Raw genomic sequence first — 27516 nt, 5'->3', positions numbered from 1 at the left:
TTTAATAAAGTATTAAACTGTCGGTGATATTACCGATAATAACCTATTTAAATCGTGCGTGTTACTCTGCCTACATGATTACGTATGTCGCAGATACTCCAGCCTTTATGTTGTTGTGTCTGTATAGTGTCTGTTTTAAAGCCCACATAACTTCAGATAGTACTTTCTACAGTAGCCTAACTCTGTCGCTCAATTCACAAACTTTCTTGTATAATTGTACCAACCTTTGCTGTCGCTCATTCACGCCCTTTTTTGTGTTCACGGTACTTGTGAACTTTGGACTGCATTGATCTATGATTACAGAAGGCAAAACAAAGTTTTTCAAATACTAGAAATCGAAACTGAGAGAAGCAACTTCGGGAAAAGGATGAATGAGGTTAGAGAATTATTTTGTTGAGTTTGTTCATAATATTATTTAAATATAGCCTACAATTAACTTTGTAAATGAAATAAACGATTATAGCTGTTGTTGTGGACGATGCTGTGTTTAGAGAGTGTGTTAGTACCTGTTATAATTCTGTGTTCATAACCAAGTGGTGGTAGGCCTTATTATTTAAGTTGTAAATAACAATTGGATGCATTCACGTGGTTTGAACTCGTTGAGAAACGGCGATTGGCTAATGGCTAACAACAAGCTGGGTCAAAGATAAACTAAAAATACATTTTCATGGATGTAAACAAATGATAGTTTTCATAAACAATAGATTGCTTTTTATGAATAATGTTTTGTTGTTGTATTTAACTGCCGAAAATGCTGTTATCGAGGTAATTTCCTTAGTAGGTGACATCAACAAAGTTTCAATATAAAGACCCTCCAAGTCAGAATTACATGTGGGAAACAAAATAGTTTTGCCCGAGTTGTGACGTTTCACCACAGACCTTTGACCTTTACAACCAAAATATGACAACAAATTCGTTTTTGACAACTACAACCTTCTCGATATGGATAATTTAGCTAGACCATATTGTCAATGTTAAGCAAGCTAGCTAATTGTATTATTAGCAACGTTAGCTAGATTAACAAGCTACCTAAAATCGTATTGGTTGATGAATTGTTCCGACTTCAAAAGCACTTGAACAAAATCATGTCGGACAATCATGCCCATTTTCCTCATGAACGTGAAGCCAACAGGAGCTCAGGAATGATTAACGACTTTCCCACTTGTGATTAATGCAGGGGACTTTAATGCTTAAATCATTTTTACCAAATTTTTACCAGCATGTCACATGTGCAACCAGAGGGGAAAAAATCCTAGACCACCTTTACTCCACACACAGAGATGCATACAAAGCTCTCCCCCTCCCTCCATTTGGCAAATATGACCATAATTATATCCTCCTGATTCCAGGAGCTCAGGAATGATAGACAACTTCCCCACTTGTAATTACCAGTGGCGATGTTAGCATGTAAATCTTTATGGGGCAAACAAAAATTGACCAAATTATTAGGGTGAGGCACATGGGCTACTAACAGCTTACTACACAACATACACTTTGTATTACACTTAGAGTTATAGATGGCTCCGAAGAACGTCAACCATGTTCTTCGGAGCCATCTATAACTCTAAGTGTAATACAAAGTGTATGTTGTGTAGTAAGCTGTTAGTATGAAGTTGTCTATCATTCCTGAGCTCCTGGAATCAGGAGGATAGAATTATGGTCATATTTACATTCTCCCAACCAATTGTGCTATTTTGTTAGTATTTTTTCGCTGTTTGTGTAACTTATTTTTTAACTTATTTTGTATATAATGTTGCTGCTACCGAAAATAACTTCTGGACATCAGAACAGCGATTACTCACTGCAGACTAAAATAAACTTTTTCCTTTAATGAGTCCGACGAAAAGGATATACTGCTTTCACTGGAAAAGGACCTGATCCCCGTCATTTGCTTGAAGAAAAGATGCAGGAAAAGGGGCCGCAGATCAGGCACCCTTCTGAGAATCCGTAGGCGAGCGGGTAAACTCCCACTACCATCCGTTCTTGCTAATGTGCAAACATTGGAAAATAAAATTGACGACCTACGATTAAGATTATCTTACCAACGGGACATTAAAAACTGTAATATCTTATGTTTCGCCAAGACGTGGCTGAATGAAGATACGGATAATATAGAGCTGGCGGGATTTTCCATGCACCGGCAGAACAGAGACGCAACGTCTGGTAGAGAAGAAGAAAATGCTCACCCAGAAGCGGCGCTTCTATTGGCCGGGGACTTTAATGCAGGCAATAGACCACCTTTACTCCACACACAGAGATGCATACAAAGCTCTCCCCTGCCCTCCATTTGGCAAATCTGACCATAATTCTATCCTCCTGATTCCTGCTTATAAGCAAAAACTAAAGCAGGAAGAAAAGCAGTGACTCGCTCAATACGGAAGTGGTCAGATGACGCGGATGCTACACTACAGGACTGTTTTGCTAGCACAGACTGGAATATGTTCCGGGATTCATCCAATGTCATTGAGGAGTACACCACCTCAGTCATCGGCTTCATCACTAAGTGCATCGACGACGACGTCCCCACTGTGACTGTACGTACATATCCCAACCAGAAGCCATGGATTACAGGCAACATCCGCATCGAGCTAAAGGCTAGAGCTACCGCTTTCAAGGAGAGGGAGACTAATCCGGACGCTTATGAAAATACCGCTATGCCCTCAGACAAACCATCAAACAAGCAAAGTGTCAATACAGGATGATGATTGAATCCTACTACACCGGCTCTGATGCTCGTCAAATGTGGCAGGGCTTGAAAACTATTACGGACTACGAAGGGAAACCCAGACGCGAGCTGCCCTGTGACGCAAGCCTACCAGACGAGCTAAATGCCTTTTATGCTCGCTTCGAGGAAAGCAACACTGAAGCATGCACAAGAGCACCAGCTGTTCTGGATGACTGTGTGATAATGCTCTCGGTAGCCGATGTGAACAAAACCTTTAAACAGGTCAACATTCACAAAGCCGCTGGGCCAGATGGATTACCAGGGCGTGCACTCAAAGCATGCACAGAACAATTGTCAAGTGTCTTCACTGACATTGTCAACTTCTCCTTGACCGAGTCTGTAATACCTACATGTTTCAAGCAGATCACCATATTCCCCGTGCCCAAGGAAGACAAGGTAACCTGCCTATATAATTACCGCCCCGTAGCACTCACGTCAGTAGCCATGAAGTGCTTTGAAAGGCTGGTCATGGCTCACAACAGCATCCTCCCGGACACCATAGACCCACTCCAATTCGCATACCGCCCCAACAGATCCACAGATAATGCAATCTCAATCGCAGATCCTTGTACATAGCATCGAGCATGGTGGCGACACAGTAAAGAAAGAATGCCACCGAATCGCTTGTTCACAGCCTGTGTCAGCAGTTTTGTTGAGCAGGCGTTTCAATGCCATGACAGAGGGTATCACGTCTGCTGCAGGCGCAGTTGATTAGCTTACTTCTCAAGTCAGTTGTTTGAATGGAGTCAGCTAGTGTGTTCATGTTTCCAAGTTTCAAACATGTTCTCAAATGCCATTGAAATTGCAGCAGTGGTATGACAACCGGCACATTCATGAGCATACAATATGACTTTCCTCAGTACGAAATCCTCGACGACCCACTGTGCAGTCGGACTCAGCATGCTCATGTGGCTGATATCGCTGGTCCAAATATCAGTCGTGAAGCTAATAGCAGTGACGCTATTACTGTGTAACTCCGGTAGGGCAACATCTGAAAAATAGCGCACTTGGTGCTCGACCAGTCTGCGAAAGCCAACATCACCCACGACAGAGAATGGTTGATTGTCAAGGGCAATGACTTCCATTATCTTGGCGTTAATGGATTTCGCCTTTGAATTTTCTTACTCTTTCAAATGACTGCTCGACAAGTTGACTGCTCGATCCACACGGCAGACATTGTGGGCTAGGTTAGGAATGCTGTGTTATACGTGCAGCGCAAAATTTTACGTGGCGTCATTACTTCATGTACCTACATTATATAGGTATGCACGTCAGCTTTGACATTGGTTTTGCACATCGGCGTTAAATTAGACATCGGGCCGGTGCCAATGTTGGCATTTTTAGCTAATATCGGCCGATTCAGATATGTTCACCAATATATTGTGCATATATGTATATGTATATACAGTGGGGAGAACAAGTATTTGATACACTGCCGATTTTGCAGGTTTTCCTACTTACAAAGCATGTAGAGGTCTGTAATTTTTATCATAGGTACACTTCAACTGTGAGAGACGGAATCTAAAACAAAAATCCAGAAAATCACATTGTATGATTTTTAAATAATTAATTTGCATTTTATTGCATGACATAAGTATTTGATCACCTACCAACCAGTAAGAATTCCGGCTCTCACAGACCTGTTAGTTTTTCTTTAAGAAGCCCTCCTGTTATCCACTCATTACCTGTATTAACTGCACCTGTTTGAACTCGTTACCTGTATAAAAGACACCTGTCCACACACTCAATCAAACAGACTCCAACCTCTCCACAATGGCCAAGACCAGAGAGCTGTGTAAGGACATCAGGGATAAAATTGTAGACCTGCACAAGGCTGGGATGGGCTACAGGACAATAGGCAAGCAGCTTGGTGAGAAGGAAACAACTGTTGGCGCAATTATTAGAAAATGGAAGAAGTTCAAGATGACGGTCAATCACCCTCGGTCTGGGGCTCCATGCAAGATTTCACCTCGTGGGGCATCAATGATCATGAGGAAGGTGAGGGATCAGCCCAGAACTACACGGCAGGACCTGGTCAATGACCTGAAGAGAGCTGGGACCACAGTCTCAAAGAAAACCATTAGTAACACACTACGCCGTCATGGATTAAAATCCTGCAGCGCACGCAAGGTCCCCCTGCTTAAGCCAGTGCATGTCCAGGCCTGTCTGAAGTTTGCCAATGACCATCTGGATGATCCAGAGGAGGAATGGGAGAAGGTCATGTGGTCTGATGAGACAAAAATAGAGCTTTTTGGTCTAACTCCACTCACCGTGTTTGGAGGAAGAAGAAGTATGAGTACAACCCCAAGAACACCATCCCAACCGTGAAGCATGGAGGTGGAAACATCATTCTTTGGGGATGCTTTTCTGCAAAGGGGACAGGACGACTGCACCGTATTGAGGGGAGGATGGATTTGGCCATGTATCGCGAGATCTTGGCCAACAACCTCCTTCCCTCAGTAAGAGCATTGAAGATGGGTCGTGGCTGGGTCTTCCAGCATGACAACGACACAAAGCACACAGCCATGGCAACTAAGGAGTGGCTCCGTAAGAAGCATCTCAAGGTCCTGGAGTGGCCTAGCCAGTCTCCAGACCTGAACCCAATAGAAAATCTTTGGAGGGAGCTGAACGTCCGTATTGCCCAGCGACAGCCCCGAAACCTGAAGGATCTGGAGAAGATCTGTAGGGAGGAGTGGGCCAAAATCCCTGCTGCAGTGTGTGCAAACCTAGTCAAGAACTACAGGAAACGTATGATCTCTGTAATTGCAAACAAAGGTTTCTGTACCAAATATTAAGTTCTGCTTTTCTGATGTATCAAATACTTATGTCATGCAATAAAATGCAAATTAATTACTTAAAAATCATACAATGTGATTTTCTGGATTTTTGTTTTAGATTCCGTCTCTCATAGTTGAAGTGTACCTATGATAAAAATTACAGACCTCTACATGCTTTGTAAGTAGGAAAACCTGCAAAATCGGCAGTGTATCAAATACTTGTTCTCCCCACTGTATATATATTATTTTTTTAGCTAAACAGGTGGGGCCACCTGCCCTGAATAACGGATCATCACTGGTAATTACCAGTTGGAGGGGCGTTCAAGTGGGGTTTTCCCAGTCGTATGTGGTAAATACCAATGTCCCACTTGGGTTATGAATACTGCTTAATTACCTAGATGAGTCTTGCGAGGCCATCCTTCCAAATCTCATCTCGTTAACCTATAGATCTATGCTGATATGGTTGTCATTGGCTGACATGGGCAAATCAAAGTCTATTGTTCGGGTACACAGATTTATAGATGTTTTCACAGCGAAATGCTTGTGTTTCTAATTACACACATAATCTAGAAAATAACAATAATAAATATATTAAGTTATTCATATTTTATTTTAAATAAACAGACATGGTTCACTCTCTCGGTGTCTTCTCTCTCAATTTTCAAATTCAATATCAAAATGCTTAATTTACATGTCAAAAATTCCCTGTGTATTGTCTCTCGTTCTCTCTCTCTCTCCCTCCCCCCCTCTCTCTCTCTCTCTCTCCCACCATCTCAGTGAGTTTTGACATCTACCCAGTGCCATGGCCTCTGCCCTAAGCCATCTCTCTCCAATGTCTGTAAGAGTGAGAGAAGGATGGAGTGATGATGGAAGAGGAGAGGAGCAGGTGGAGGATGAATTTGCGTGTTCCGGAGCGCTACGCGGTGCCTTGTGGTCCTTCCATCCCTCAGTGGAGAGGATATTTGGGGTGTCTTTTACGATCGGTAGAGAGGAGGATGCTGTGTTACCCCATGATGGACAGATCTGGCTCAAACTAAAAGGAGTGAGGAAGGACGCTGTGGCTGCCAAAGTAAGAAATGGCTCCTATTATTGTTGTTTTTAACTCCAAACATTAATGTTATGTTAACATGTTTTGAAGTTGAGGTTAACCTTATGTGTTTTGCAGTAATGCAAGGTGGTAATTTCCTATACAGTGGGGAGAACAAGTATTTGATACACTGCTGATTTTGCAGGTTCTCCTACTTACAAAGCATGTAGAGGTCTGTAATTTTTATCATAGGTACACTTCAACTGTGAGAGACGGAATCTAAAACAAAAATCCAGAAAATCACATTGAATGATTTTTAAGTAATTAATTTGCATTTTATTGCATGACATAAGTATTTGATCACCTACCAACCAGTAAGAATTCCGGCTCTCACAGACCTGTTAGTTTTTCTTTAAGAAGCCCTCCTGTTCTCCACTCATTACCTGTATTAACTGCACCTGTTTGAACTTGTTACCTGTATAAAAGACACCTGTCCACACACTCAATCAAACAGACTCCAACCTCTCCACAATGGCCAAGACCAGAGAGCTGTGTAAGGACATCAGGGATAAAATTGTAGACCTGCACAAGGCTGGGATGGGCTACAGGACAATAGGCAAGCAGCTTGGTGAGAAGGCAACAACTGTTGGCGCAATTATTAGAAAATGGAAGAAGTTCAAGATGACGGTCAATCACCCTCGGTCTGGGGCTCCATGCAAGATCTCACCTCGTGGGGCATCAATGATCATGAGGAAGGTGAGGGATCAGCCCAGAACTACACGGCAGGACCTGGTCAATGACCTGAAGAGAGCTGGGACCACAGTCTCAAAGAAAACCATTAGTAACACACTACGCCATCATGGATTAAAATCCTGCAGCGCACGCAAGGTCCCCCTGCTCAAGCCAGCGCATGTCCAGGCCCGTCTGAAGTTTGCCAATGACCATCTGGATGATCCAGAGGAGGAATGGGAGAAGGTCATGTGGTCTGATGAGACAAAAATAGAGCTTTTTGGTCTAAACTCCACTCGCCGTGTTTGGAGGAAGAAGAAGGATGAGTACAACCCCAAGAACACCATCCCAACCGTGAAGCATGGAGGTGGAAACATCATTCTTTGGGGATGCTTTTCTGCAAAGGGGACAGGACGACTGCACCGTATTGAGGGGAGGATGGATGGGGCCATGTATCGCGAGATCTTGGCCAACAACCTCCTTCCCTCAGTAAGAGCATTGAAGATGGGTCGTGGCTGGGTCTTCCAGCATGACAATGACCCGAAACACACAGCCAGGGCAACTAAGGAGTGGCTCCGTAAGAAGCATCTAAAGGTCCTGGAGTGGCCTAGCCAGTCTCCAGACCTGAACCCAATAGAACATCTTTGGAGGGAGCTGAAAGTCCGTATTGCACAGCGACAGCCCCGAAACCTGAAGGATCTGGAGAAGGTCTGTATGGAGGAGTGGGCCAAAATCCCTGCTGCAGTGTGTGCAAACCTGGTCAAGAACTACAGGAAACGTATGATCTCTGTTAATTGCAAACAAATGTTTCTGTACCAAATATTAAGTTCTGCTTTTTTGATGTATCAAATACTTATGTCATGCCATAAAATGCAAATTAATTACTTAAAAATCATACAATGTGATTTTCTGGATTTTTGTTTTAGATTCCGTCTCTCACAGTTGAAGTGTACCTATGATAAAAATTACAGACCTCTACATGCTTTGTAAGTAGGAAAACCTGCAAAATTGGCAGTGTATCAAATACTTGTTCTCCCCACTGTATGTGTCACAATTTGGGCCATGCGGTTTTTCTGATCACGTCATCTGACCAGGGAAAACTCCAAAACATACTGTATTTTGTAACATAATATAGTATTAAATCTTTCTCTCTCTCTCCCCACTTCCTCCTCTCTCTCTCATTCTCTCATCCAGTTGTTTGTGAAGGGAGTTGTGAACCAGGAGGCCCAGCACGAGGTTCCATATCCAGGTGTCCTTCACTGTGTGTTCTGTGGAGCACGAGGGCTGTTCATGGAGTGCCTGATCAGAAACACCTCTGCTTACATACTGGTAAGAATAGACAAATAGACAACACACACACGTGCAGACTGCACACACACACACACACATAGGCACGCAGGAACACACACACACAAAGTTGATCAGATGGATGATGTAAAGGAAGGAAATGCACATTAGAGGAGAGGAAGGTTGTGTGTTTGAGTCTTTATTTTTTTATTTTTTTATTTAACCTTTATTTAGCTAGGCAAGTCAGTTAAGAACAAATTCTTATTTGCAATGACGGCCTACCCCGGCCAAACCTTAACCAGGACAATGCTGGGCCAATTGTGCTCCGCCCTATGGGACTCTCAATCACGGCCTGTTGTGAAACAGCCTGGAATCTAACCAGGGTCTGTATTGACGCCTCTAGCACTGAGATGCAGTGCCTTGGACCTCTGCGCAACTCGGGAGCCCCTAAGTCTCTTTAGAGAGATGGCAAGAATAAGGCTAAAGTTAAGATTATCTCAATTTCTTCCCATTTCCTTTCCTCCAGGTGGGTTCCCCAGGCTTCCTGCTCATCTCAGGACTGGCAGAACCAGTGGTCAGGGCCTATTCCCTCATCACAGACCTGGTGAAGAACTACGAGGTCACCCAGGGACGAAGAACCGAGCCTGGCAACAGAGGATCAGGCGAGACCCTAGATTCCCGTCGGGCCTTCAAATCCCTGGTGGAGAGATGGGAGGACAGGCACACTTTGGATCTGCTGGTGCTACCAGGGATGGTGAAGGAGACTCTACTGGATCTGGTGAGGGAGTCTGGACTGGGATCCAACCCCGGTCCTGGGGGCTCGAACCTCAGTCTTGGGGGGTCTAGAGACAGAGTGGGTCTAATGGACACTGATAGCCAGAGACGATGGGACAGCCAGTCAGGCTTGGACATACTAACACTTATGGATACCAGAGTAGGGACCAGAGCTGGAGAGGCTAGGGACATAGAGGGAATGCAGGGGATTTCCACATCAAGGAGAAAACCTCCTGTAAATTCCACCCACAACCAAGACCCTGGTCTACGGAATATTGGGCAGCTTTCTCAACAAAAGACGTTCACTACCTTACATGTACAAGAAAGAGAGATGGGCAAAGATTGGTCACAGGGAGGGATAGAGAAAGACGCAGCATCTCGACTTCCCATCTTCCACTCTATCCTCCAAACCGAGGAGGAGGGGCAAGGACGTTCCCAACCGGAGGTAGAGGATGAGGAACAGGGGGAGGAAGGAGAGGGAGAGATGTTGTCAGTAGGGAGTAGGGAGGAGTTTGGGCTCTTGCTGAAGTTCTTCACGGCTATGGGCTATGCAGAAGATGTGGTAATGAGGGTCCTGGCCCGGACCGGACCCAGAGAAGCCTCCCAGATTCTGGACCTGGTCCAGCAAGAACATGACCAGACCGGTCTGGCCATGAACCGCCCAGTGGAGATGGAGCACACAGAGGTGGAGGGGAGGGAAGGTAAAGGAGTGAGAGGAAAGAGAAGCGGTATAGATGGAGGGATGGGAGTGGAGCTGGAGGGAGGTGTGGAAGAAGGGGCGAGGAGTAGAGAGGAGGGGAGAAAAGGCAGGGAGAGTGGAGGGTCTACCGCTAACCTGTCTGAGGATTCACTGAAGGAAGGCAGGGAGAGGGGCGAGGGCGGCATGAAGGGAGGCGAAGGGTGGAACGAGGAGGATTTTGTCCTGGGAGTTGTGAAGAGGGCTGCCGCCAGTTGTGGATACACAGAGGAGAAGGTAGCAGAAGTGTACAGTATGTTACCTGAACTGTCCACACGCCAGCTACTCCTGGAGCTACAGAGGGAGGGAGCCAGAGAGACAGAAGCTGCTTCCCAGGACCAGGTACGAGACGAACCAAGAGAGGTGGATGAGGTTGTCTCAGAGCTACAGAGAAAGGACAGAGCAGGAGACAGGAAGGAGGAGAGAGGTAGAGAGATGGAGGCACCAGCACCGCAGTCAACTGCTACTGAGAAGAGAGGAGAAGAAAGAAAGAGTGTGAAAGGAAAGAGTGACAGGAAGACCAATGAGGTAGGAGTGACCGCACGGAACCGAATCGTCGATGGTACAGTTAAGGTTGAACCCGATCTGGCTCAATGGAATGCCATGACAAACCAGATTCCGTTCCCGATTCACAGTCACCAGAAGAATCCCACACAGACACACACCGCCCATCGAGCCAGCCCCCCTTTAGTCAGAGGGCCGCCTCAGCCCACCTACCCAAAACCACTACCCCCACAACCCACCTACCCCAACACAGTATCCCCACAACCCACCTACCCCACCACATTACTCGCACAACCCACCTACCCTCTCTTATTTCCCCATCAACTCATTTACCCTCCCACCCAGCCACCCCAGACCACCTTACCCCTCACCCTTACCATGAATAACTCCTCAGCAACCAGAGCGAAGGAGAAACGTGGTCTCTTTCCCTTAGCAGTAGAGGGAAGGGATCTCTCAGCCCTAACAGCGGTGGCTGTTGATAGACGAGGTCTCCCGACCATGGCAGCAGGGGCTGTGGTGACAGGGCAACAGCGCTTCATGGAAGGCCTCCAGACTCCATTTGACCTCAAGCTGACCGACCAACCAGGAGACCCGGGACTCAGGATGGTCATTATCGATGGGAGCAACGTTGCCATGAGGTGAGTACGAGGAAATGTGAGAACAAGAGAGGTGAGCGGATGAAGGGATAAAAAAAAAAGATGTAAAAAATGTAACCACAGACAAGAATAGCAGGCAAAATGTTGCGGTTATTCATTCAATCATTCATTTAGATATTTATGTTAACGCTTTCATTGAAAGCAGTGTAGAAAGAACAGCAGCATACAAACCTGTGTGGCCCCTGCAGTACTTGAATCCACGGCAGTTTTAGTGGTAATGCTATGCTCTAACTGACAGCTATAGTTTACATGATTCAAAGCACATACTGAACTATACAAAGTATCAAACATTATACAGTATTTAATTAGGTTTTATCCCACTCCTCTATAGTCACGGGCTGGGTCATTTAATTAGGTTTTATCCCACTCCTTCTCTATAGTCACAGGCTGGGTCATTTAATTAGGTTTTATCCCAGTCCTTCTCTATAGTAACAGGCTGGGTCATTTAATTAGGTTTTATCCCACTCCTCTATAGTAACAGGCTGGGTCATTTAATTAGGTTTTATCCCACTCCTTCTCTATAGTCACAGGCTGGGTCATTTAATTAGGTTTTATCCCACTCCTTCTCTATAGTCACGGGCTGGGTCATTTAATTAGGTTTTATCCCACTCCTTCTCTATAGTAACAGGCTGGGTCATTTAATTAGGTTTTATCCCAGTCCTCTATAGTCACGGGCTGGGTCATTTAATTAGGTTTTATCCCAGTCCTTCTCTATAGTAACAGGCTGGGTCATTTAATTAGGTTTTATCCCAGTCCTCTATAGTAACAGGCTGGGTCATTTAATTAGGTTTCATCCCACTCCTCTATAGTCACGGGCTGGGTCATTTAATTAGGTTTTATCCCAGTCCTTCTCTATAGTAACAGGCTGGGTCATTTAATTTGGTTTTATCCCACTCCTCTATAGTAACAGGCTGGGTCATTTAATTAGGTTTTATCCCAGTCCTCTATAGTCACGGGCTGGGTCATTTAATTAGGTTTTATCCCACTCCTCTATAGTAACAGGCTGGGTCATTTAATTAGGTTTTATCCCACTCCTCTATAGTCACGGGCTGGGTCATTTAATTAGGTTTTATCCCACTCCTTCTCTATAGTCACAGGCTGGGTCATTTAATTAGGTTTTATCCCAGTCCTTCTCTATAGTAACAGGCTGGGTCATTTAATTAGGTTTTATCCCAGTCCTCTATAGTCACGGGCTGGGTCATTTAATTAGGTTTTATCCCACTCCTTCTCTATAGTCACAGGCTGGGTCATTTAATTAGGTTTTATCCCACTCCTCTATAGTAACAGGCTGGGTCATTTAATTAGGTTTTATCCCACTCCTCTATAGTCACGGGCTGGGTCATTTAATTAGGTTTTATCCCACTCCTTCTCTATAGTCACAGGCTGGGTCATTTAATTAGGTTTTATCCCAGTCCTCTATAGTCACAGGCTGGGTCATTTAATTAGGTTTTATCCCACTCCTTCTCTATAGTCACAGGCTGGGTCATTTAATTAGGTTTTATCCCAGTCCTCTATAGTAACAGGCTGGGTCATTTAATTAGGTTTTATCCCAGTCCTCTATAGTCACAGGCTGGGTCATTTCATTAGGTTTTATCCCACTCCTTCTCTATAGTCACAGGCTGGGTCATTTAATTAGGTTTTATCCCAGTCCTCTATAGTCACAGGCTGGGTCATTTAATTAGGTTTTATCCCACTCCTTCTCTATAGTCACAGGCTGGGTCATTTAATTAGGTTTTATCCCACTCCTTCTCTATAGTCACAGGCTGGGTCATTTAATTAGGTTTTATCCCAGTCCTCTATAGTCACAGGCTGGGTCATTTAATTAGGTTTTATCCCACTCCTTCTCTATAGTCACAGGCTGGGTCATTTAATTAGGTTTTATCCCAGTCCTCTATAGTCACAGGCTGGGTCATTTAATTAGGTTTTATCCCACTCCTTCTCTATAGTCACAGGCTGGGTCATTTAATTAGGTTTTATCCCAGTCCTCTATAGTCACGGGCTGGGTCATTTAATTAGGTTTTATCCCACTCCTTCTCTATAGTCACAGGCTGGGTCATTTAATTAGGTTTTATCCCACTCCTTCTCTATAGTCACGGGCTGGGTCATTTAATTAGGTTTTATCCCACTCCTCTATAGTAACAGGCTGGGTCATTTAATTAGGTTTTATCCCACTCCTCTATAGTCACGGGCTGGGTCATTTAATTAGGTTTCATCCCACTCCTCTATAGTAACAGGCTGGGTCATTTAATTAGGTTTTATCCCACTCCTTCTCTATAGTCACAGGCTGGGTCATTTAATTAGGTTTTATCCCACTCCTCTATAGTAACAGGCTGGGTCATTTAATTAGGTTTTATCCCACTCCTCTATAGTAACAGGCTGGGTCATTTAATTAGGTTTTATCCCACTCCTCTATAGTCACAGGCTGGGTCATTTAATTAGGTTTTATCCCACTCCTTCTCTATAGTCACAGGCTGGGTCATTTAATTAGGTTTTATCCCAGTCTTCTATAGTCACCGGTTGGGTCATTTAATTAGGTTTTATCCCAGTCCTCTATAGTCACAGGCTGGGTCATTTAATTAGGTTTTATCCCACTCCTTCTCTATAGTCACGGGCTGGGTCATTTAATTAGGTTTTATCCCACTCCTCTATAGTAACAGGCTGGGTCATTTAATTAGGTTTTATCCCACTCCTTCTCTATAGTCACGGGCTGGGTCATTTCTTTTCATGCCGAGGCATCGCCCTGGCCGTGCAACACTTCTGGAACCGCGGGCATCGCAGAATCAGTACCTTCCTGCCCCAGTGGAGGCAGAAGAGAGACTACCGGGGCAAAGGTAACACTATATGTCTGTCTGGAAGCCCAGACTTCACATCCACCTAGCTCTTTCATGTCATCAGTTTTATCAATTCAGTTTTCAATTAAGTTACTTCAGGAAGTATGCATATGTATTTGTCTTTAGAATAGACCCCCAACAATGTTTAGCCCCTAAGTCATTGATTAATGGTGGTAAATGTGTGTGACTGTGTGTACTACGTTCATGAAGGAGAGGTTGGTGTGTCTGTGTTATTTTCAGAGCAGCACTACCTTAGTGAGCTCCAGAACCTGGGTCTGCTCTCCTACACCCCCTCCAGAGAAGTCCAAGGGAAGAGGATCAACTCATACGACGACAGGTTGTTCTAGTCGCTCTCCTCTGTCATACAATAGATCTGCTTGTAAACTGCTCTTATACTAAATATATACCTTGTTTGTAAACCGCTTACAAACTTTACCAGAAAATATCTACCTTTGAACAGCTTATAAACTTTATCTGAATATCTGCTTATAAACTGCTTATTAACTTTAAGGTCTACTTATAAACAGCAAAAAACAGTGTAAAAAAGTGTTATTGTCACATTCACCAGACATTAGGTGACTAATGAACGTTATTTCAGTTTGTTACAATTATACATTTACAGTAGAAGGCTTGTGAATATTCTCTAAATGGATGAAGTGACCTCCCCTTTACACTCTTCCTTCATCCCTCTTCCTTCATCCCTCTTCCTTCATCCCTCTCTTCTCTGCAGGTTCATGCTACAGCTGGCCCAGAAGACGGATGGAGTGATCGTGACAAACGACAACCTCAGAGACCTGCTGGATGAGTCTCATGTATGGAGAGAAATCATCAAGAAAAGGTGAAAGAAAGAAAGGAAGAGATGGAGGAGAAGATACAATGGGCATGGAATATGTTTTGTAATTTAGTATGTTAGGAATTGTCTAAAGAAATCAGAAGCATTTTCATAAATAGATTTTGGATAGATTTTTGCCTAACGTTAGAGTGCAACAATATCTTTGTCACTACCTTAGTGGATTTGGCCACTAAGGTAAACCTTGTGTATGAACCAACATCCCTTTGATTTTAAATTGATCCAGTCAAAATTGTCTCATATCCGTCCGTAACCTCAGTTTCTGTTCATTACCCAGACTCCTCCAATACACGTTTGTGGGGGATCACTTTATGGTACCGGATGATCCGCTGGGCCGAGGAGGACCCCACCTAGATGACTTCCTACACTCCCAGCACAGGTAACAAACACACACAAACCCATACACACACACACACACCCATACACGCACACACACACACACACACACACACACACACACACACACACACACACACACACACACACACACACACACACACACACACACACACACACACAGGCACACACACACACACACACACACACACACACACACACACACACACACACACACACACACACACACACACACACACACACACACACACACACACACACACACACACACACCCTTCATGATACTTTCTTACTCTCTTAATTTCTCCCATATTAAAGAGCAACTTTCTCGTTTTGAAATGTGTGTATTTGACATCTATATGAGTCAGAAACATTCTAGTATTAAAATGTACTACAATGTGTAAATAGAATAATTTTGGTCGTAAAGTCAGTCTTGACCAAAATGTAGATTTGCGAGATGAGAGGAAAAAATTGTATGTCACAGAATGAAGGGTACTGTAACAGAACGAAGAGTACCTTAACAGAATGAAGGGTAGCGTAACAGAATGAAGGGTAGCGTAACAGAATGAAGGGTACTGTAACAGAACGAAGAGTACCTTAACAGAATGAAGGGTAGCGTAACAGAATGAAGGGTAGCGTAACAGAATGAAGGGTACTGTAACAGAACGAAGAGTACCTTAACAGAATGAAGGGTAGCGTAACAGAATGAAGGGTAGCGTAACAGAATGAAGGGTACTGTAACAGAACGAAGAGTACCTTAACAGAATGAAGGGTAGCGTAACAGAATGAAGGGTAGCGTAACAGAATGAAGGGTAGCGTAACAGAATGAAGGGTAGCGTAACAGAATGAAGGGTAGCGTAACAGAATGAAGGGTAGCGTAACAGAATGAAGGGTAGCGTAACAGAATGAAGGGTAGCGTAACAGAATGAAGGGTAGCGTGACAGAATGAAGGGTAGCGTAACAGAATGAAGGGTAGCGTAACAGAATGAAGGGTAGCGTAACAGAATGAAGGGTAGCGTAACAGAATGAAGGGTACCGTAACAGTTTTCCATGGGTTGGGTTTATTTCAATCCTGCCCACAGCTTGCAGCATCCAAGTAATCATCAGTTCGGAGCAAAGCTGCATGCGACTTGATCGTAATGCCCGTGGTCAATTTGGTTTGACATTCCATATCCCTACCACTTTTGAGAAAATGGCCTGCGAATGTTTATGGTACACCTACTGGAGAGCTCTTCTTTGTCTACACCCATTCAGCATCATTCACATACTCTTAAGCCTTAGCCCCACCCATCTCTTTAAGGATTCACAGTGTAGTAAACAACCAAAGATCAAGACTAAAAGTGGTGAAAGTAGTAGCAAAAATACACTTTATCTAGTCCTTGGCCTATATCCTAATCTGATTTTGGTGCAGGTCATGTTGTTCCTCACATTACCCTCTATGGTAAACATACACTATATCAGATCAAATCTGGGTTTATTTGTCAAATGCGCAGGATACAGAAGGTGTAAACGGTACCGTGAGATGGTTACTTACATAGTGGAGTCTTTTGTTTAGACATGTAGCTAGCTAAACAATGAACCATAATCCCAACTCGTGCTACCATGAACTATGCATGAATCTGCTGGCAGCTAACTAAAGCTAACCAATTATGTTCAATGTTAGCTAGCTGACATTAGGCTATAACTAGCAATGCAAATGGATTTCTGAGATACAAATAATATTACTACACAGATCATACACGTAACGTTAGCTAGCGAGCCAGCCAACTAACATTAGCTAGCTAATAGTACGCTTTAAATGAAAAGGACTTTCTGACAAAATTAGAAACATATAATATCTGAAAATGTAGGTAGACTCTTACCTGTATACATGAATGAACGTTTCTCCCTCTGTCATGGATGCCATGGTTGCCCTTAGTTAGAAGATGTAATCCAGAGACAGGTGTTTTATACAACAGCCTCCTGTGTTCTCTTTTCGACTCTCTCCGCATTTGGCAATCATCTCTTGGCTTCCACCGGGTATTCCACTGATTTCAAAACTCGGTGAAATTCTTCCATTTCAACAACACTATTGATCACTGTTTCTTCTGTTGACAGTGATGAGAGAAGACTACAATGACTGGTTCAATTAAAATGTTTTTACCTAAATCAGGAATTCCCTCATCGTCTGATTAATTCAGTGAGCATGGCATAATCCTCCAGATTATAGTCCATCACTACTTTTTCCCACTGATCTTTGCCGATGGCACTATTAACTTCAGGGCAGCAATGCAACACTTTTTCAGTTCTTCATGATATCTTTCAAAAAAATCTGTGGTAGAAAGGATTATCCACACATACTGAGCAGCTCATGTTATAGACAGAAGCAGACCAATCCAAACTCATCTCTTGACATGTCCAGCCCATCCATTATCTCAGCCAATCATGGCTAGCAGGAAAGTTCCTGTATTCTTCCGTGGCTAAACCAACTAGGCTCGTAATTTAACGATTGTATTTGCAGATGCCATACAAGTTTGTTATTAAGGCACTTTAAAGTTCACCTGTTCCAGAAGGCATTTCTGCCAGAAAATGCATTTTCATAAAAAATATAAATAAAACGTTCAAATGCCTCTCCTGCAAAGTAGTGATGTGCAACATACGCCTAGCTTCTTGAAACGAGTCACAGTTGTAGAAATTCATATACAAATATTGAAAGCATTTAATGAGGCAACTAAAACATGTGTATCATGAAAATAGTGTCCCATTCACATTGTGTTATTTGAAGGTCAAACCGACTTTTCCACGGTCGCACACCAGCTGGCTGAATTGGCTGAACAATTTTGCAAACTCTTCCCACCTGCAAATACACACAAGAGACACCCACATCAAACCACACCCCAAAACCAACTAACGTTTTAATTAATAAGGATCCGCCCCTTTTTTTCAATTTTCGCCTAAAATGACATACCCAAATCTAACTGCCTGTAACTCAGGCTCTGAAGCAAGGATATGCATATTCTTTATAAATTTGAAAGGAAACACCTTTGAAGTTTGTGGAAATGTGAAAGGAATGTAGGAGAATATAACACAATAGATCTGGTTAAAGATAATACAAAGAGAAAAACAACCGTTCTTTTGTATTTTTTTGTACCATCATCTTTTAAATGCAAGAGAAAGACTTAAATGTATTAATGCAGCCCAGTTGCAATTTATATTTTCGCCACTAGATGGCAGAAGTGTATGTGCAAAGTTTTATACTGACCCAATGAACCATTGCATTTATGTTTTGTATCAAAACTGCCCAAATGTGCCTAATTTGTTTATTAATAACTTTTCATGTTCAAAACTGTGCACTCTCCTCAAACAATAGCATGGTATTCTTTCACTGTAATAGCTACTGTAAATTGTTAGATTAGATTAGACTAACAAGAATTTAAGCTTTCTGCCAATGTCAGATATGTCTATGTCCTGGGAAATGTTCTTGTTACTTACAACCTCAAGCTAATCGCATTAGCCTACGTTAGCTCAACCGTCCCGTGGAAGGGACACCGATCCCGAAGAAGTTTAAGTCATGGCCGCTAGAATTTCTTAATAAACCACATCTAAAACAATGCCAAATCAGGAAACACAATCACCCTTTAACAGGTAGTCATCCCTCTCTGTCTCTCTCTTCTCTTCTCTCAGGCCTCCTGTACCAGGCAGTCACTCATTTGCAGGCGTGGCATCCTCCTTCCACTCTCCCCAAGCTCCAAGGGCCCAGACAGAGGTCCTTCATTTCCGTGACTGGACACCAGGGATCGTTGTGGAGCCAGAGCCCAGCCAGGCCAGGGGGAATGGCCAGGCTAGGGCTGGACGCGGTGTCCCAGGGATGGGCCTTGGTCTGGGGCTGGGGGTGAAGAGGAGTGCAGAAGAGACCTCCAGGCTTAGGGAGAGCCTATCCCAGGTGTTCCCAGGACAGGATAGCATGGTTACTCTGGTGCTGCAGTGTAATCCTACAGTGACTGACATCAATTCACTGTCACACTTTATACTGGAGCAGGGGGGTGTAGACTGAGAGTAGTGTGTGTGTGTGTGTGTGTGTGTGTGTGTGTGTGTGTGTGTGTGTGTGTGTGTGTGTGTGTGTGTGTGTGTGTGTGTGTGTGTGTGTGTGTGTGTGTGTGTGTGTGTGTGTGTGTGTGTGTTCCAGAGAAAGATGTATTAATGTATTTTATTTAAATGTTTGATTGATAACTCTCAGTTCAAAGACTGACAGGGCTAAAAAATTATGTTTCTTAATCTATTTTTATCGAATTAAGTTTGAAAACAGGACCAAAAATCAAACCAATACTAATAAATGTATTAATGCGCAACTTTCCCTTGGGTTTTTATAATTGCACTGTTTAATCTTTGCAGTGTGATACAAAACGTGGTTCCGGTATGCTTTACGACCATGCAAAAGCCTCAGAGAGGTCGGGTAGGCTGTTTTCTGGTTTCAGCTAGCTGGATTTCGGTCTGCACAGACAACACAGAGCATGCAGACAGCATGTATGAAGGCAAAGCTTCTGAAAGGCTGGCATATAGGACCAGCACAAGAGAGATGATCAGAGGCAGCTTCTGTCTTGTGTTTCACTTTTTCTCAGAGTTGTAAAAACAAGCAGAACAGAAACTGTCTGCTCCTTAGTTGACTGATCTAGCTGGCAAGGTAACTGCTCTTTGACAGAAATAATAATATTCTCAGTGCAGCTAGTAGTGTAACTGGCATGTTACGTTAGCTAATGTTTCATCACCTCTTGACTGAAGTGAATGAACTGCTAGCAGCTAGTTAGCTCGCTAGTAGCTACCACAGCCAGTTCAGCTCTAGCTAGCCTCTAGCTATCTGTCAGGTAGCAGTATCTAACAGCTGTTGTTTGGAAATGTTTTGTAGCTTTTGTTATGTCCCGTTTCAACAGAAGTGCATTCAATTATATACTAATGTACCATTAGTTAGCAGAGCTAGCCAAAAGTTGGCTAACGTTAGCTAGCTAGCTTTATTTTGCCTAAATCACAGTAGACTTGAATCAACCGATGAAACCAGCGGCCAAATGATTGACGACAGATATTGTGATGTTTTTTCAGCGCATTGTATGTTTTTATTAGTCAGTACAGCAATGTAACGTTATTGATCTGTCAGTTTCCCTAGCTAATTCCCTACTTTTCACACTGACACGGTATAAACAGCTCTACAGGTTGCACTGTCATGGTGCACAGTCAGTACACAATACTATGCTCATCATGTCTTAGCTGGATCAGATGGTGACAGGAGTCCCTGCAGTGTCAGACAGCCATGGAAGACTAGTCTAGAGATCTCAGGTGAATTTTGCAGTATTTTATAACAATCAGTGAATAAATATAGTTCCATCTTGAGTTGATGGGTAGGCTAGTCTGCGATCTGGGAATAATGGTCATTTCAATTGTTTCAATTGTTTAACCATTGATTTATTTCCTGGTATATATAATGTATAAATGTACCCCAATGTAATTCTTTGTCATGCCTCATCTGAGCGGGATCAGATGGTGACAAGGGTCTCATCAGGGTCGGGTAGCCAGGGAAGACCAGTCTGTGACTGAGCTGAGGTGATTTTTGCAGTTACAGGACTTTATTTTCTCTGTGCAGCAAACACTGGACAAGCAAGACGCTTCAAAGAATGAAACTATTTTAAGACAGTCTGACAAGCCTTTAAAGTTGATTACCAAACTGTATCGAGTGTTGATAGATGCTTTTCCCAATGACACAAAACATGTAAAACAAAAATGTGAGGAAGCCTTAGAGACGCTATTGATGATGATGATGACTGGATACAGATATGTTAGAATGCTCAGTCATGTTCATTTAATTTCGGACATAAATTACTGCACTTTAAGAACATCCGTAGAACGTACTATATGCCAATGAAACTGAATATCATGTACTCAGAAATGTAATTATTCTGCTGGAGGTGTGAAATACAAAAGGGGACATATTTGCTTATGTTGTGGTCTTGTGAAGGCTGGCTGAAACCTGGCAAAGAGTGTGTTCTTTTATCTCAGGATGTCTACAGATTCTCCCTTCCCCTTGTTTTTGTTTGCTTGGAAATGTTGATACTGGAGACTACTGTCAGAAGAAACTGTAACCTAGCATTTATAGTGGTTATAGTGGTTAAATGCTTTGCCATTCATTGGAAGGTTGGTTATCCTCCTAAAATGGATGGAAGAAATGTAAAGTTATGTATCACTAGATTGGATTTATTAAAAATGAAGGGTATACTGTGCAACTTTCATAAGGTCTGGATGCCTTATATGAATACTGTACGACAAAAGGAGTCTGTATTGAAAACATGCCCACGTCAGGGGAGAGACCTGTTTAGGTAATCCCTAGCTGCTGGGCTGCTCAGTCCTGGCCCTGGGGGTCTGCCGTAATGTTGGTTGTCACTCTGGCCTTGGACTAACATAGCTGAAACCTATAATGAATGTTTCCTAAAGCTGAGTGGAGTGTGTTGGTTTGGGGCGTAGCAGGATGGTGGACCCCTAGGGGCAGGACGGGGTGACCCCTAGGGGCAGGATGGTGGACCCCTAGGGGCAGGACGGTGGACCCCTAGGGGCAGGACGGGGTGACCCCTAGGGGCAGGATGGTGGACCCCTAGGGGCAGGATGGTGGACCCCTAGGGGCAGGACGGGGTGACCCCTAGGGGCAGGATGGTGGACCCCTAGGGGCAGGACGGTGGACCCCTAGGGGCAGGACGGTGGACCCCTAGGGGCAGGACGGTGGACCCCTAGGGGCAGGACGGTGGACCCCTAGGGGCAGGATGGTGGACCCCTAGGGGCAGGATGGTGGACCCCTAGGGGCAGGACGGTGGACCCCTAGGGGCAGGACGGTGGACCCCTAGGGGCAGGATGGTGGACCCCTAGGGGCAGGACGGGGTGACCCAGCTATATTGTGTGCAAGTAAAAAGAGCTCGACATCACTATTAGACCTTTTTTTTTTTTTTTTTACTGGGCAAGTCAGTTAAGAACAAATTCATATTTACAATGACGGTGAACTCCAGCCAAACCCAGACTACACCCTATGGGACTCCCAGTCACAGCCACATGTGATATAACCTGGATTTGAACCAGGTGCTCTAGTGATACATCTTGCACTGAGATGCAGTGCCTTAGACCGCTACGCCACTCGTGAGACCTATGAGTGTCACGTTCCTGACCTGTTTTCTGTTGTTTTGTATGTGTTTAGTTGGTCAGGACGTGAGCTGGGTGGGAATTCTATGTTGTGTGTCTAGTTTGTCTGTTTCTATGTCCAGCCTAATATGGTTCTCAATCAGAGGCAGATGGTAATCGTTGTCCCTGATTGAGAATCATATATAGGAGGCTTGCTTTGTGTTGGGATTTTGTGGGTGTTTGTTTCCTGTCTCTGTGATTGTCTGCTCCAGATAGGTCTGTCTCGGTTTTTGCACATTTTGTTATTTTGTATGTTGTTTGTAGTGTTTTCACTTGTTCTTTATTAAACATGTTGAACACTAGCCGCGCTGCACTTTGGTCCAATCCTTGCTACTCCTCTTCGGATGAAGAGATGGAGGAAAGCCGTTACAATGAGATTAATTATATGAAGGATGTACTGTTAATGTGTAGGTGTGTTTTTATAAAACTTTTGTTTTCCAAACCTTTCCTTGAGACATAAAAAACAAAGATGGGAAGGAAGTTGTGTTGGGGAGAGAGTTGAGTTATTTACTAGACTGGTGAGGGTGGGATGTATAGGTACCTCGGTGTGGCTGACATTTGATGTAGAGGATGTCTTAATGAAGACAATCAAAAGTCTTGATACAAATAAAGTAAGAGTAGTTCATTTGTTAGTCTATTGGTTAAAGGTGCAACACAATATTGATTATTTCATTATCATTGTTCTAATTCAGTCTTACAAATCTCTTAAACATATTTAATAACAATCTTTTACCTAGCTTGATGACTGGGCATTTTTGCTTACTTTATGTTGTTCTAAACAGATATGGCTAGAAGGGCCATGGGTCATATTAGATTGTGTAGAAATGCAGGAAATTTGCTTTAGATGCCCCCAAAAATGAGAGGACCCCCAGACCCCCCACCAACTTATGCCCCTGCCTAAGGATATTACTGCAAAAATATTTTGTACCCTATTATTTTAATGCTTCTGGCCACTGTTGTATTTTGTGGATGTGATGACTAGTGTTGCTAAATGCAATGTACTTTGCTTTTATTTATTAAACATAATATTACAGTATGGTAATATAAAGTTGCTGATGCTCAACTTCTAATCAAACATTTCAGACTGAAAATTTAACCTCTCAACTCTCTAGAGTTTTCCCAGTTAGTTAACACTATCAACGTTTCCCTTTACTGTGGGAATTGTGATCAAATCAATACAATATTAGCCACTTTCACTACAAAATAACAACAAAAAAACTATGCAAGAGATTTTGTTGTAGGCTAAATGTATCGGAGTAGGATTCTATTGCATTGACAGGCATGACACATGCACGACGCATCCCCGTACTCTACACAAACCAGTGCGCCATAACCAATCAGAGCTGCAGTAGGCCTAAATGCAAATAGACCGTTGCCATATATGGATCTGTGGCGTTCACTTTGAACTGGGCTGTGTTAACAGCATGAGCGGTCGGTCGGTCATGAGTAGACGTACTTGTTTTGAGGTCAAAGCGAGAGCTACGCGTAGCGACGTTGGCACATTTGTACATATCCTTTGCTAGTTAGTGAGCTATTAGCCCAATTATAGATCATTTTTATTCAGCAATTTGTAAGTGATTGCTTCATAAAAGAGCACAAATCGTGTGCATTTCTAGACATCGTTGAAAAGCGAGTCAGGTAAAGAGCAGTATTGTATTTTGAGACAGGCTTCAATAACCTAAGTAGCCAATAGGCAGAGGGTAGCATAACTTATCTGATTCTCTGTAATAATGGTATGGAAATAATAATGTATTTTCTTTTGTAAAGTGGTTTCTGGCATCAGTCACCTTGTCTGAAGGACAAGTGGATAAACAGGTTAATGTCAAGCCCTGCATGTTTTTTTCCCCCAAAAGTCCCATGGAATGTAGGCCTACATTGAACACCACACATTGGCTGCTACTGTAGGCTGAACGATAGAACAGCTATTTCCATGTTAAAATGTTATTGAATGCTTTTTCTACATTGTTTTTGGTAGGCCTACATTATGATCAATTCGTCACAGTAGCATACCTGACCACTTTACTTAAAGCGGGTACAGCCTCGGTGTTCACAGTAAACACGCGCCGGAAGTTGCACAGAATTTTCACAATGCTCAAGTCTGCGCTCAGCAGATCTGAAATTTGCCCAGTGATAAAAGAAATGTGAAGGAACAGTTTAAAGAGTAACACAATTACACTATATAAACCCAGCAAAAAAAGAAACGTTTTTTATTTTTTATTTTCAGCAAACTTAACATGTGTAAATATTTGTATGAACATAACAAGATTCAACAACTGAGACATAAACTGAACAAGTTCCACAGCCATGTGACTAACAGAAATGGAATAATGTGTCCCTGAGCAAAGGGGGGGGGTCAAAATCAAAAGTAACAGTCAGTATCTGGTGTGGCCACCAGCTGCATTAAGTACTGCAGTGCATCTCCTCCTCATGGACTGCACCAGATTTACCAGTTATTGCTGTGAGATGTTAACACACTCTTCCACCAAGGCACCTGCAAGTTCACAGACATTTCTGGGGGGAATGGCCCTAGCCCTCACCCTCCGATCCAACAGGTCCCAGACGTGCTCAATGGGATTGAGATCAGGGCTCTTCGCTGGCCATGGCAGAACACTGACATTCCTGTCTTGCAGGAAATCATGCACAGAACGAGCAGTATGGCTGGTGGCATTGTCATGCTGGAGGGTCATGTCAGGATGAGCCTGCAGGAAGGGTACCACATGAGGGAGGAGGATGTCTTCCCTGTAACGCACAGCGTTGAGATTGCCTGCAATGACAACAAGCTCAGTCCGATGATGCTGTGACACACCACCCCAGACCATGACGGACCCTCCACCTCTAAATCGATCACGCTCCAGAGTACAGGCCTCGGTGTAACGCTCAGTCCTTCGACGATAAACGCAAATCCGACCATCACCCCTGGTGAGACAAAACCGCGACTCGTCAGTGATGAGCACTTTTTGCCAATCCTGTCTGGTCCAGCGACGGTGGGTTTGTGCCCATAGGCGACGCTGTTGCCGGTGATGTCTGGTGAGGACCTGCCTTACAATAGGCCTACAAGCCCTCAGTCCAGCCTCTCTCAGCCTATTGTGGACAGTCTGAGCACTGATGGAGGGATTGTGCGTTCCTGGTGTAACTCGGGTAGTTGTTGTTGCCATTCTGTACCTGTCCCGCAGGTATGATGTTCGGATGTACCGATCCTGTGCAGGTGCTGTTAGACGTGGTCTGCCACTGCGAGGAAGATCAGCTGTCCGTCCTGTCTCCCTGTAGAACTGTCTTAGGCGTCTCACAGTACGGACATTGCAATTTATTGCCCTGGCCACATCTGCAGTCCTCATGGCTCCTTGCTGCATGCCTAAGGCACATTCATGCAGATGAGCAGGGACCCTGGGCATCTTTCTTTTGGTATTTTTCAGAGTCAGTAGAAAGGCCTATTTAGTGTCCTAAGTTTTCATAACTGTGACCTTAATTGAAAATCGTCTGTAAGCTGTTAGTGTCTTAACGACCATTCCACAGGTGCATGTTCATTAATCATTCATGGTTCATTGAACAAGCATGAGAAACAGTGTTTAAACCATTTACAATGAAGATCTGTGAAGTTATTTGGATTTTTACGAATTATATTTGAAAGACAGTCCTGAAAAAGGGACGTTTATTTTTTTGCTGAGTTTATATACAAAAGTATGTGGACACCTCTTCAAATGAGTGGATTTGGTTATTTCAAGCACTCCTGTTGCTGACGGGTGTATAAAATCAAGCACACATCCATGCAATCTCCAAACAAACATTTGCAGTAGAATGGCCTTACTGAAGAGCTCAGTGACTTTCAACGTGGCACTGTCACAAGATGCCACCTTTCCAACAAGTCAGTTTGTAAAATTTCTGCCCTGTTAAAGCTGCCCCAGTCAACTGTAAGTGCTGTTATTGTGAAGTAGAAACATCTAGGAGCAACAGCTGCGAAGTGGTAGGCCACACAAGCGGACGAATCTGGGTTTGGCGGATGCCAGGAGAACGCTACCTGCCCCAATGCATAGTGCCAACTGTAAAGTTTGGTGGAGGAGGAATAATGGTCTGGGGCTGTTTTTCATGGTACGGGCCAGGCCCCTTAGTTCCAGTGAAGGGAAATCTTAACGCTACAGCATACAATGACATTCTAGACGATTCTGTGCTTCCAACTTTGTGGCAACAGTTTGGGGAAAGCCCATTCCTGTTTCAGAATGACAAGACCCCCGTGCACAAAGCGTGGTCCATACAGAAAGGGTTTGTCAAGATCGGTGTTTAAGAACTTGACTGGCCTGCATAGGGCCCTGACCTCAACCCCATCGAACACCTTCGGGATGAATTGTAACGCCGACTGCAAGCCAGGCCTAATCGCCCAACATCAGTGTCCGACCTCACTAATGCTCTTGTGGCGGATTATTGTTGTTATTCCATTTGTCATCTAATGTCTAATGTCCACTGGTCGTGTTTCTTGGCCCAAGCAAGTCTCTTCTTATTATTGGTGTCCTTTAGTAGTGGTTTCTTTGCAGAAATTCAACCATGAAGGCCTGATTCACGCAGTCTCCTATGAACAGTTGATGTTGAGATGTGTGTGTTACTTGAACTCTGAAGAGTTTATTTGGGCTGCAATTTCTGAGGCTGTTAACTCTAATTAACTTATCCTCTGCAGCAGAGATAACTCCTTGGATTACAGGCAGCGTCCGCACTGAGCTAAAGGCTAGAGCTGCCGCTTTCAAGGAGCGGGACTCTAACCCGGAAGCTGATAAGAAATCCCGCTATGCCCTCCGACGAACCATCAAACAAGCAAAGCATCAATATAGGACTGAGATTGAGTCGTTAACTTGTTTGGGATAGGGGGCAGCATTTTCACTTTTGGATGAATAGCATGCCCAGAGTGAACTGCCTCCTACTCAGTCCCAGATGCTAATATATGCATAGTATTATTGGTATTGGATAGAAAACACTCTGAAGTTTCTAAAACTGTTTGAATGATGTCTGTGAGTATAACAGAACTCATATGGCAGGCAAAAACCTGAGAAAAAATCCAAACAGGAAGTGGGAAATCTGAGATTTGTAGT

The 27516-nt window shown here is 43.6% G+C and overlaps 1 protein-coding gene across 4 annotated transcripts; it reads left to right on the top strand.

Moving 5' to 3' along the window:
- The first annotated feature begins 120 nt into the window (after positions 1-120).
- khnyn (KH and NYN domain containing) lies at positions 121-22743 on the top strand. 4 transcript variants are annotated; one of them, XM_071378606.1, is made up of 9 exons: positions 121-376; positions 6280-6571; positions 8453-8587; positions 9072-11197; positions 13916-14046; positions 14287-14383; positions 14777-14884; positions 15174-15275; positions 18917-22743. In XM_071378606.1, exons 2-9 carry the CDS (start codon positions 6305-6307, stop codon positions 19284-19286), a joined length of 3336 nt encoding a protein of 1111 aa, XP_071234707.1. In that variant the 5' UTR covers positions 121-376; positions 6280-6304; the 3' UTR covers positions 19287-22743. The 4 variants fall into 4 exon arrangements, 3 of the variants coding, with proteins under 3 accessions (XP_071234707.1, XP_071234705.1, XP_071234706.1); XM_071378604.1 differs by having other exon boundaries at positions 14257-14383; XM_071378605.1 differs by lacking the exon at positions 121-376 and adding an exon at positions 5756-5851 and having other exon boundaries at positions 14257-14383.
- Positions 22744-27516: the final 4773 nt, after the last annotated feature.

Source organism: Salvelinus alpinus, chromosome 31 (genome assembly GCF_045679555.1).
Source record: "Salvelinus alpinus chromosome 31, SLU_Salpinus.1, whole genome shotgun sequence".
Taxonomy (NCBI): domain Eukaryota; kingdom Metazoa; phylum Chordata; class Actinopteri; order Salmoniformes; family Salmonidae; genus Salvelinus; species Salvelinus alpinus.
This window is presented reverse-complemented; position numbering and strand designations above follow the sequence as displayed.

Bases quoted from the DNA above. Each gene is read 5' to 3' on its own strand.
- khnyn (XM_071378604.1), top strand. From the start codon at position 6,305: ATGGCCTCTGCCCTAAGCCATCTCTCTCCAATGTCTGTAAGAGTGAGA. The intron at 11,198-13,915 runs GTGAGTACGAGG...CCTTCTCTATAG, and splicing joins GGGAGCAACGTTGCCATGAG to TCACGGGCTGGGTCATTTCT. The intron at 14,885-15,173 runs GTGAAAGAAAGA...TTCATTACCCAG, and splicing joins AGAGAAATCATCAAGAAAAG to ACTCCTCCAATACACGTTTG.